Source organism: Podarcis muralis, chromosome 12, assembly GCF_964188315.1.
Source record: "Podarcis muralis chromosome 12, rPodMur119.hap1.1, whole genome shotgun sequence".
Taxonomy (NCBI): domain Eukaryota; kingdom Metazoa; phylum Chordata; class Lepidosauria; order Squamata; family Lacertidae; genus Podarcis; species Podarcis muralis.
In genome coordinates, this window is record NC_135666.1 from 60135168 (window position 1) to 60147850 (window position 12683).

The following is a 12683-nucleotide window of genomic DNA, read 5'->3' on the forward strand; positions in this document are numbered from 1 at the left end:
TTTTCTAAGTAATATTTATTTCTAAAAAATAAAAATGCACACAAACAGGCATACATTGCTCAAGATTTGAAGAATGATTTAAACCAAGAACCCAAATAATACACTGGGCTGTTTTTCCACTTAAGACCCAGTCCTGATTTTTATCTTACTATGAGATTGTTTGAAGCTCCTCACTCTCCAAAGTAATATGGCGTTTCAGGGCAGTCTTTGAAAGGGTCAAGGTCCTTGTCAATTTGGCAGACTTACACTATTGTTACAAGGATGCAAATTTAGCATGAAGGAACATAGTTTCATGTTTCCAAGTTGGGGTGGGAGGAGATACTCCGCAGTCTAAACTGCACCGGGGGGGGGGGGGCTAAACTAAGTGTTAAATGTGTGATTGTGTGTGTGTGTAAAGATAACGGTAAAGGTAAAGGGACCCTTGACCATTAGGTCCAGTTGTGGTCGACTCTGGGGTTGTGGTGCTCATCTCGCTTTACTGGCCGAGGGAGCCGGCATACAGCTTGCGGGTCATGTGGCCAGCAAGACTAAGCCGCTTCTGGCAAACCAGAGCAGCACACGGAAACGCGGTTTACCTTCCCGCCAGAGTGGTACCTATTTATCTACTTGCGCTTGATGTGCTTTCGAACTGCTAGGTTGGCAGGAGCTGGGACAGAGCAACGGGAACTCACCCCGTCGTGGGGGTTCGAACCGCCAACCTTCTGATCAGCAAGTCCTAGGCTCTGTGGTTTAACCCACAGCGCCACCCGTGTCCCTGTGTGTGTAGAAGTATTCAAATCTGAGATTCCCCACCCGCAGACTGAAGTAGTACAGCCCAAGAAGAAATTGAGCACCTTAATCTCTTTTCATCTCTCTCTGTTATCTAAAACTGCCTTCACCCCATTTTTGCTGACCCAAGCCTGGGAGTCCTCCTAGGCCAGTGTCTGAGGAGCATCCCTGCAACAGGAAGGAAATGCCTTCTCATACTTCCAGGGCTGGGCTACCCCCCGATTGCTCCCAAGTAGAGCTTCTGCCTCTGAAAAACATGTTTATCGTTTGGGAAGCCTTTCCACTGCACAAATACCCTGCCAGAAGATTAGATGAATTAATTGTTCAGCATATGTGCGCCGGTCTCCTGTGTGCTGGGTTGGCTCTCTTACCACTCCAGGTGCGCTCCCTGGGTGAACGGTGCCAACTCCGAGAGCAGCTTGGGAGGGGCTGGGAAGGCGTTGCTGCAGCTCCCCTGCCTGCTCACAGGACGCAAGAGTAGGAGCTGACTTGCTTTGCAGCCACTGGCCCCAATCTAGGTCACTTCCTGTTGCCAGAAGTGTTGTCAGGATTTTTATCAGTCCTGATCCTGATCTTGACCCTTGTGCAGCATTAGCAAGTGAAGAAACATCTCCATCCTATGAGGAGCCTATCATTGTCGCTCCAGCTGCTTGTTAATTAGGCACAGAAGCAGGCCCAAGTAGGCCTTTGCTGGTCAGCAGACAGCCCCAGCTTGGTGGCCCAGCCACAGCCTTTAAGTTCCTTCTTTCATTTGGGACTTTCAGCCTGTAAGGCTTTAAAACTTCCTCTGGCACATTCCAGGGACTGCCCTGCCACATGCTTCCCGTGACTGGAGTGGAACATTTTTCACAGCTCCCTGTCACATGAAAACAGGTCTCAGCTACTTTTTCTTCTGGCATATCTGTTGTGCCTTTGACAGCTGTACAGGAGGCAAAGAAAGCTTTTCCTGCAATGCAGGTCAAAGTCATAGCATACCACCCATCAAGTTTTTGCTGCCTAACATACAGCTATTACATGGGGGGTGAGTAGGAAGTGCCAGTTGTATCCTGAAACAATCTACTTCAGAAGAGTGCCACTGTTGTAAATAAAACTCCGGGAAATGTCATTTGAGGACCATAGGTAAAACTTTTCTGAAAGGAGAGACACAACACAACTTATTCCTTTGCAATTGCAATGCATAAATAAGAGATTTCAAAAGCCACAAAATGATTGATCTAATATTGTTATGCACAGGAAACTCTGCTCCTGTCCCACCTAAGGCTGAGTAAACCTTGACTGGAGTCTTGAGGTGGTGAAGGGTGTGTAGAATCACAGAGCTGGAAGGGACCCAAGGGTCATCGAGCCCAATCCCCTGTATGAAGGAATCTCATGGGACTAATTCTCATCAGCTGGGCAGGAGAAGAACATTCAACACAGGCTGCTTGTTAGATGGCAACGTTCAAACTGTTGCCAGGGGTTAAAATGTAATTGCCTTTTTAAAGGCTCCCCAAACCCCACCCCTGGCATGTGTGAACTAGTAAAAGAACTGATCTTTTTCTTTTTTCCAAGTGCTGATAAGCCTAAAAGTTGTCTGTAGCTTCAAAACACAAACTGTGCCCTTTAACTTTCTTCTGAAAACTCATCCAGGGGAGCCCAACATTGGTCATGTTTATAAACAGGAAATACAATTGTGCATGGAAAAAATACAAAGTTAAGTTTCATCCCCAAAAATGATGCACAGTGCCCGCCTGGTGGCTGGATCTACTTCCCCATCCCTGGATTAGCAACACCATTTGAGGTGACCGGATCCATGGGCACAGCCACTACACACAACAGCTCACCAGCAGAATTGCTCACCAGCCAAAACTCTGCCAGTCTGACCGGGGACACAGTCTTTTGCCAGATAACCAATTTGGGGTTCTAAAATACTCAGAAGTTTCACCTTGATTCTTGACCCTCCAGTTTTGTTGTTCTTTTGGATCCATCCTCAATTCGACTGCAAGGTGTTGTTTTTTAACCCGATGCAGCACAGGATGATAACTGCCACTTGAAGCAATGTGCAGCTGGGTCCTGAGCAATTCTATTTGGAAGGGCCACCAAGCACAAAGGGGCTTGCTTCCAAGTAACTGGGAATAATGGGAAGGAGAAGTCAGACCATTAGACCAGGACAGACGACTCGTCCACCCAGCTCAGAGCTGCCTGCACCAACTGGCAGGTGCTGCTGGGGTCTCAGACAGAGGGCTTTTCCAGCCCCATCTGGAGATGCCAGGGACACAACCTGGGACCTTATTGCACGGAAAGCATGTGCTCTACTACTCAGCTAGAGTTGTTCCCCTAGTAAATTACACACACTGTAGCAATTGTTACCTTTGATGTCTCTAAACCCTTTTATTGCAGCACCAAAATACCTTTAACAGATTCACTATATAATGCATCGTACCAGATGGGCCTATCCATCGAGCAAAAACTTTGAGGGAAATTGCACTTGGGACCAGTTCTGATGTCTGATGCTCAAGAAATTGTAGATTTTATGAAGCAATCCTGTGACCATAGAAACAGATGGTCTATGTACCTTTTCCAAGAACATTTCTCTGGGTAGAATTTGGCACCTCACAGGACAGCTCCCCAGCAGACACGTGCATATGCTAAAGAGATCGCTTCAAAAAAAAAGCCACACTGCAGGTGCACATTAGCCCACTGACAGAATAGGCAAGTGAGCCATGAAATAACAAAGGAGGGAAATGAACCAGGAGCCATAAGTCAAATAGATCTGGGAGATACTTTCCTAACCACAAATTCAGTAATAAGTTAAAGTGGGCTGCAAGCTTTTGGCAGAGGCAAATATTGATTGGTGATGCTACAGGTTTAGAGCACAGACGTTGCTTTTTTAAAAGGAACTTTGGTTCTGATACATTATTATATTAGGAGATGTGTCTTTCTTTCCTTCTAAGAGTGAGAAGTATTTGCTTAGAATGAGTTCTCTTTTGCTATTTTCTACAGCCCTGTTCTGCTGTTTCTACCGGCTTAGAGTGTGGAAGAGGGCTGCACACATAGCCACTTCAGCCTCCTCTTCCACTGAATATTTAGGAACCTTCTCCACGCCTTTAGGCAAAGGGGGGGGGCGTTAAGGTTGGGCTTGCATGCACCCTCCTTCGCCACTTTAAGGTGGAAAATAAGTTTCTGAAAATTCCTTTATAGTTTCTCCTACATACGATCCGATCCCCACATGAAAAGGGCCAATATCCCATAATGTCAAACCTGCATTGAAGTCTTGGTAATAATATGCACATTTATTGAAATCTGATTCAGAAGATCAATAAAGTAAAAATGCTTTAAACCAGCTGACAACTGTAAAATGTATGACATAAAAACTAACCTATTGGTTCTCAGTGAAACAGCAGTGTAGCGTGGTTTGCTGGTGCCTGAGGCAGGCTGGCATGGGCACACGCCACAGGGGGCAGGACGCAGAGGGTGAAAGGAGCCCACCAAGCCGGCCACCAGAGCACACACGCCCAACTGTAGCCAAGCGGGGCCACGCTGCGCCACCTGCCTGCCAGTGCAGGGGGGAGCCCAGCCAGCCACCACCACCCCTGGACCACCCCAGCTCACAAAGCAGCTTGCGGCTGGCAGGGCAGCGTGAGAAGGAGGCAACAGCCACGCACCCTTCTAACCCAGCCTCGCAAAGCAAGGGAGAGTCTGGGATCAAAGGGCGCATGGCTGTTGTGTTCTTCTCACACTACCCTGCCACCCTTGTGTCGCTGTGTGAGGCTGGGATCTGATCTGAACAATTTGCCTGGTGAATCCTCTGGCAGGGCAAGGAGGAGCCGGGTGCACAGCAACCCCCCCCCCCAAGAAAAATGCACCCAGGACTGTCAACCCGGCAGCCCCCACCCCCCTGCTGTGAAATAAAACAAACATTTGCCTCACTTACTTGAAATTGTGATCTTCCACTGTGTTGAAGAGAGGAATAAACTTGAAACCTAAAGTTCTGAAGGGGTGGGACAGAATCTCTCACTAACAGTGAACCCCAATCTAGCCCATCTTAAGATCTTGGCAAATGTGCTGAATGATATGCTGATGTGCTGAAACATCTGTTTCTTCATCAGACAAAATGTTTAAAAGCAGCTTGTTTCCTAAATGGGGAATTTGAATGCCATCCTTTACAACTTGCTAGGCCACTTGGCACAACCAAGTGCAAATATTTAAACAGCACTGCAACTCCAGCCTTTAATCAGTAAGAGATAGCAATAGAGAAAGTAATACAAAAGTAAAAGAAGCAGAGATAATTGCTCCCATTTTAATCAGTTTTGCACTCCTTTGCAAAGAGGTGTGAATTCTCACTAATGAAGGACAAAAATGTTTATGACTAGCACAAGCTCCTTCATTTTGATTCAAGGTTAAATAGTACTGCTTATATGCAGAAAACAAAAAGGTTCAGTAAGCAGCTATCATGGAGAAGTAAAATATCTCAAGCTAGATCACTCGTCGTTAAGGGGATCTCTCCAAGAACAAAGATTAAAAATTAAAAATGAGTATTCTTAATGTTAACTCTGAGACGCTCACTCTGTTCTCTGTCATCAGATCAAGAACCACTTGGATGTGGTTCCTAAACCAGGAGGAGGAACTTCAGGGCAAGGGGAAAACCAACCTGGACCCATCCATCAGCCAGACAAGGAACAGCTTGAGGAATCTCCACAACCAGAAAGAACACTCAGCTCCAATCTCCAGTTAGTTCCCCTGTGGCTGCAGAGCAGAAGAGAAGCTCTCTCTGGCCCACTCCACAATCCAGGGGACCAAGAGCCACTGAGAGGTAGCACCTGCCCCCTGCCTCCCAGGAAAAACTTCGTGGCAAGGGGAAGACTAACCTGGCCCCATCCACAGGTCAACGAAGGAGCAGCTGCAGGAAGCTGGCCTCCTCTCCTGTCTGCTAGAAAGATTAGTCTGTCCCAATGACCAGTCACGCTGGGAGCGCAGAAGCCACGTGGGGGAAGGACACTCTGGTCCCATCCATTTCCTTAAGGAAGAAGAGCCATTCAAGTAGCAAGAGCAGCAAGTGAAGGTCAACCTGGCCAAAACATAGGTATAAATGGGTATCTGGCCATTTATTGTTTGTAAAGGCTGACAGCAAGGCAGTCTTCCATTTTTTTTCCCCAATTGATGGGAGTTGCTTTTGGAAACAGGACTTGTCTGAAATGTGCAATAAATATATACTAAATAAATTCTAAAATTACATATATACCAAGTCATTGTGTCCTGCTAATTATGAGTTTGCACTTAATACGTTTGTCCTGAGTAGGACTTAGGGTGCACTCAGATGTGGGGAGTATGGACCTCGTTTGCCTTATTATAATGCTGGAGTATCTGCTTTACTCCAAAGGAGATGTTAACATTTTGACTTGGTAGAGCTGCAATTTTGAACCTTGCTGTTTTCAAAACACTAGGACTTGTACAGCACTTAAAAAAGTATTCCATGCAAGCTTGGGTCAGCCCTCAAAATGTGATGGAAAGACTTCTGCTCATGTGCAGTTATGTTTGAGATTAGGCAGAATATTTTTCATGTTTCTGGAAGGAACTTGCCTAAACTTTTCATTACAGAAATTCACTGAGAAACTCACAAAAAAGCTATCTAGAAATAATAGTGGCAGCATTTCCCCCCATTCCTCTACATTTAAGACAATGCCAAGGAAGATAAAGTAGAGGGTGCCATATGTAGGAATTTTCAGAAACTTGTTGTTGTTGTTTAGTCGTTTAGTCGTGTCCGACTCTTCGTGACCCCATGGACCAGAGCACACCAGGCACTCCTGTCTTCAGAAACTTATTTCCCCCCTAACTTATTTAAGGTGTGTATCAATACAGAAGAATTGGAACTCATATAAATATCAAACTAACTTATTTTTTCTCCATTTAATCTACATGGAAAAATTTATAAGTACAATTGATTTAAAATATGCTTCCAAGATGGGGAAATAATGATCATACAATGCGATGCTAATTTATTTGTTGCACACAGCCTCACCTCTTCCAGACTGAATATGAGCTACATATTCACTCAAAAAAACCCCAAAATTTCAGCAGCTTCTTAGTGAATTCTGAACCAGATTTTTCTATACAGCTGGAGCTGTTTCATAAAGATGGTTTACAGGCATTAAGCAACTGAACCTGAAAATGGCTTGGGAATAATTACTATCAGCCAGAGGCACTTTCCATCAGCACTCCTGGAAACAGCTTATTTTAGCTCTGCGGCTTTGCTTCTCAAAACACCCATTGCAGGAGGGGTCTTCCAGCAGTTTACAGCTTTGAGGATCACGTGACATAAAGCAAGTACCTGCATCAATGGAACATTTCACAGCACATGGCAGTACATCAACAACTTGACAGACTTGCCTGAACGGTTCCCTTTCTTTGCCTCTGTGTTTTCACCTTTGTTGACTGCACTTTAGAAAAAAGGCTTTGAGCAGTTCTGGCACAGAAGAAACTCCACTGATCTGGACTGAAGTTGTCCCTACCCTTTGCCTGCGGTATGCAACTCTCCCCAGATTCTGAAGCTAAAAGGTTTGAAATTGTGGTTGCAAACCATGGTTAATATTATTAGCCATAATTAGCATGGTGCAGACCTAATATTTCCCTGTGATTAATGCTGACGAGAAACAAGGAGGGAATTTGCACAGGAAAGAAGAAGAGAGGAGGAAGCCCACCTCTGATTTGGTCATAAAATCAGCAGCCCTGTGATATCTGCACCAGGCAAGAGTTGGTGCTTCTTGCTGCTGTTCTCAGAGGATAAACGGCAGATAGAAAGGCAAAGAACAAAAATTAAAAAGTTATTCAGGCAGCTTAAAACTTCATCAAATATATAACTGGAATTTTAAAAACAGCAGCACTAAAAGATACTTCTGGTGGTTCCCTCGCTGCAAGGGCCTTCTCAGCCGTGGGGCCCACCCTGTGGAACGCCCTCCCACCAGATGTCAAGGAGATAAAGAAAAACACAGCCTTTAGAAGACTTTGAAGGCATCCCTGTATTGAGAAGTGTTTAATGTGCTGGAAGCTGCCCAGAGTGGCTGGGGCAACCCAGCCAGATGAGTGGGATATTATATTATTATTATTATTATTATTATTATTATTATTATTATTATTTCAACTAGTTCCTAGGAGCTTTCCATTTTACAACTATTTGGATTCATATGACTAGGAGATTGGACTCGAGGGCAAATAAACAGGGAAAGATGAAGAGGTGTTGGGCTCACACAGGGACACATATGACTCCCTTTATAGGGCCAGTTGTTCAGCCATCAGCTTTGGATGCAGCTTCAACATCCCCACTGTTAACGCTGTTCCCTTTCTCAGGCAGCTATTGAGTGCTTCTCAGAATAGGCTTCTCTGGGCTTTTGTTTCTGGAAGATCATAGAATCATAGAATCATAGAGTTGGAAGAGACCACAAGGGCCATCGAGTCCAACCCCCTGCCAAGCAGGAAACACCATCAGAGCACTCCTGACATATGGTTGTCAAGCCTCTGCTTAGACCTCCAAAGAAGGAGACTCCACCACACTCCTTGGCAGCAAATTCCACTGTCGAATAGCTCTTACTGTCAGGAAGTTCTTCCTAATGTTTAGGTGGAATCTTCTTTCTTGTATCCTGCTAGTCTCCCATTATGTATTGACCTGTCATTTTACCTGGACTTTATGCTAGCTGAGATCATTCTGCAAGTCAAGATGATCCCAATAAGCTTTCACCTGGAACACCCCTATTCTCCTCACAGAGCTAAAAGCTCTTTGCTGCTGAGGCCACTTGTCCCTCCAGTGAGGGTGCTGCATCTAGGAGCACCCCCAGACTTTCAAAGTCTGTACTTGCTCTTTCAAAGCAAGTGCAAGTGCAGTACAAGTACAACAGGCCAGCTACCTAATTCCCAGACAATGGGACCCAGCAACACACAGGATCTCTGTCTTGTTGGGATTTACTATTAGTTTATCAGCCCTAGTCCAGCTTGAATCACTGGATTCAAGCACAGCTCCAGGACCTGCTGTCAACAAGAAACAGAGCATTGTGTCACCTGCATATTAATGGTACCTTGCTCCAGATCACCTGATCGTCATTCCCAGAGGCTTCATATAGACGTTAAACAGTATAGAGGACAAGGCATAACCTTGTGGGACCTCTCAACACAAATGCCATAGGACCAACCAGTGGTCTCCCAATTCTGCCTTCCAGAACCAGTCTACCATGCACTATACCATACCAGTCTCCAACACCCAATTGACAGGTCCAGTCTAAGCACTGAAAGATCAAGGAGAACAAGATCGCACTCTCCCTATCCCTCTCTTGATAAAGGTCATCCCTCAGAGCGACCAAGGCCATTTGAGCCATGGCATGCTAAAGCCACACTGTGTTTTGAACTGGGTATGTAAATGAAGCAACTAAACAAAATAAATCCCATACGCTGAAAATTGACAAGATTCATCCAGTCCAAAACTTGCCGATTGGATCAGACAGAACAGTTTTGCATTGAAGCACCTTGGTGACAGCAGTAACAGCAGGTGACTTTAGTTTCACGGTTGACTGGTCAGGTGATATGAGGCCTGACTATGCTCCACTTGCTACACATTTAATTAAAGAAACTAAGTTACATCACAACTGAAACATCCTGGACAGAGAACATAAACATCCTCAATTAAATATAATCCTTTTCAAGTAAATGGCTGTGGCAGACGGCTAAAGAGATGCAATACCGGATACAGAAATGCAGCATTAGTACATTCAGTAAGTGCCTAGCTATACAGCTGACATGGTATAAACAATCATATTCAAGGAAGAGGAAATTATTCACTGCAGAAGAACACCGTGCTGACTGTTCAGCCAAGACCAGCGACTAGAAAGTAGCTGGTCCAGTTTTATAACACACACAACACTTGTGCAAGCAGGAACATGTTAGATATACGTTGGGTGAATTTTTGAGATGTGTTTATGCGAGACAATAATATCTTAGCACTTTGAGTTTACAAGGGGTTCCCTTGAGCAATTTTTTTTCAAAGTCGAAGCCAAAATAAATCTTTTTTAAAGCTTCAGAAATATATGCTTTGAGCTCCTTAGCTCACCATGTACCAACTTAACAGTGCAAGACAGGAAGACCAGTAAAAGACGGCATCAAAATTTATTCTAATGGATCAACACTTGATGGCTTCGCATCTCCTTTCGATTCAAGTAGATGAAAGGCTGCTCAGCTAGACCAATCCAGAATGTAGGAGAAACATCTGTACATTACTCCCAAAATGTGGGAGCTGGTTCTCTGTTGCAATAATATTTAGAAACTTGGACTACAAAGTTTACCATTCATAAATGCTCATGGTCTAAATTTACTAGATGGAACATACAGGCATGAAAGTGGGCTGCATCACTCCAGAGGCCATGGCAGAACGAACAGGTCTAGGCTTACCAAAGTGGCCTCCTGCAGACACACACGTGCCCATAGAGGCCTTTGAGATTAGGTTCGTAAGAAGCATTCTGTTGAAGAGGTTGTGGTATGTCTGGATGGGCGTTCCCAGAGGGTGCTGCTTGGGGAGTGTTTTTCAGCCCCATGGAGCCTTCAATGTGGGGTTCCACAGGGCTCAATTTCCCCCCCTATATTGTCTAACATCTACATGAAACTGCTGAGTGGGGTTATCCGGAGGTTTGGAGTACGTTGTCAGCAATATGCTGATGATACACAGCTCTACTTCTCATTTACATCTGCAGGTGAGGCAGTGGATGTGCTGAACCAACAAACTGAAGTTCAATCCAGATAAGACTGAGGCAGTGTCAGTGGGCGGTTCCCTAAACCAGACAGCTGGGAGATCACCTGCTCTTGATGGGGGTTCATTCCCTCTGAAGGAGCAGGTATGTAGCTTGAGGAAACTCCTGGATCCTTTGCTGTCACTTGACGCTTAGGTGGCCTCAGTGGCCCAGAGTGCCTTCCATCAGCTTCGGCTAGTGGCCCAGCTACGCCCTTATCTGGACAGGGACAGCCTAACTACTGCTATCTATGCTCTGGTAACCTCTAGGGACGCGGGTGGCGCTGTGGGTAAAAGCCTCAGCGCCTAGGGCTTGCAGATCGAAAGGTCGGCGGTTTGAATCCCCGCGGCGGGGTGCGCTCCTGTTGCTCGGTCCCAGCGCCTGCCAACCTAGCAGTTCGAAAGCACCCCCGGGTGCAAGTAGATAAATAGGGACCGCTTACTAGCGGGAAGGTAAACGGCGTTTCCGTGTGCTGCGCTGGCTCGCCAGAGCAGCTTGGTCACGCTGGCCACGTGACCCGGAAGTGTCTGCGGACAGCGCTGGCTCCCAGCCTCTTGAGTGAGATGAGCGCACAACCCTAGAGTCTGGCAAGACTGGCCCGTACGGGCAGGGGTACCTTTACCTTTACCTTTAACCTCTAGGTTAAATTACTGCAACATGTTGTATGTGGGGCTGCCTCTGAAGATGGTTTTGAAACTTCAGCCAGTGCAGAATTCAGCAGCCAGGTTGCTGACCGGGGCAAGACGGCTTCAGCATATTACACTGATCCTGGTCCAACTGCATTGGCTACCAATTAGTTCCCGGGCCCAATTCAAAATGCTGGCTTTGGCCTATAAAGCCTTAAACAGCTCAGGACAACATTACTTCAAGGATCGCCTCTCTCCATATGAACCTACCCGGACCCCAAGATCATAATTGATGCCTTTCTGCATGTGCCTCCTCCATGAGAAGTCTGGAAGGCAGCAATATGAGAAGGGGCCTTTTCTGCAGTAACTCCCCATTTGTAGAATGCTCTCCCCAGGGAGGTTCAGCTGGCGCCTTCATTCCACACTTTTTATAGACACCAGGCGAAAATCTTCCTCTTTAACGAGGCGTTTGGCTAATTGACATCTGAAGCACTTTTAATTTGTTGTGGAAGGAAGGGGGGATTCTTGGGTTGCCTTTGTTTTTATTATGTATTGTGTGCTCTTTATTTTAGTAATTTTATGTTGTGAACTGCCCTGGGATCTGTGGGTATAGGGCAGTATACAAATTTAATAAACTGGCAGTTTTCTATTATATTTCATCTTACCACCATTTTAGGTTGTGTTTTTACTTGTTTGTAAGTTGCCTTTAAAGAGTTTTGTTCACAAAGGTGGCCTTCAATTTTCTAAAAATAAAAATAAATCATTCTAGAACAAAGCAAATGCACACCACACTTAAATACCTGTTTTCATACCATTCTTTTTTCCACCTCACTTCCCTTTCTCCTTGTTTGACTATATCAAAACAAAGCATTTCCCCATATGCTGACAATTCAGCAGCCATAAATACCTAGAACACTGATAACCTTTGGCTGATTCATATTATACAGCCTTTTAATATATGCTGTGGGAAGTCAGGGTTATTGTATTGCCATTTTGTTTTAATTATTTAGTTGTGTTTTTATCTTGTATTTTAATCTGTGAACTGCCCTGAGATCCTATGATGAAGGGTGGTTATGTGTGTGTGTGTGTGTGTGTGTGTGCACGCGCGCGCACACACACACACACACACACAGAGGAAATGACTTCTATGGGGCTATATTGAAAGACTGATGAGCTCTAATACCTTCCTACTCAAGTCCTGATTCTGTGATACAGTGCAATATTATGAAAATAGATTTACTTCTTCTCAACTGCAGCATATTCGTGTTTGAGTGGAGCCTCTTAACATCATTTCTTCTTCAATGATACCTGTTGTTAAGGGCTCTGCCACTCCACAGCGTAAATTTTTGTAATTAATTAGGATCGGAGTACAAGTTACTGCAGGGGCATGCATGCATGTTTACTCATTAGTAATTCCCAATGAGCATTGGGATTCCCCGCGACGGGGTGAGCTCCCGTTGCTTGGTCCCAGCTCCTCCCAACCAACCGTTCGAAAGCACGTCAAAGTGCAAGTAGATAAATAGGTACCGCTCCGGCAGGAAGGTAAATG

At 45.2% G+C, this 12683-nt stretch overlaps 2 protein-coding genes across 7 annotated transcripts in view; one reads left to right on the forward strand and one right to left on the reverse strand.

Annotated features, from left to right (window-relative positions):
- The window catches only part of STK17A (serine/threonine kinase 17a), a 42114-nt gene extending 36131 nt beyond the window's left edge, over positions 1 to 5983 (forward strand). The window contains exon 7 of the mRNA XM_028751033.2: positions 5329 to 5983. Coding sequence (XP_028606866.2) covers positions 5329 to 5479 — 151 coding nt within the window. The 3' untranslated portion in view covers positions 5480 to 5983. The remainder of the gene's footprint in view (positions 1 to 5328) is intronic.
- FIGNL1 (fidgetin like 1) overlaps positions 1 to 12683 on the reverse strand; it is a 49706-nt gene that overhangs the window by 18039 nt on the left and 18984 nt on the right. The window lies entirely within an intron of this gene.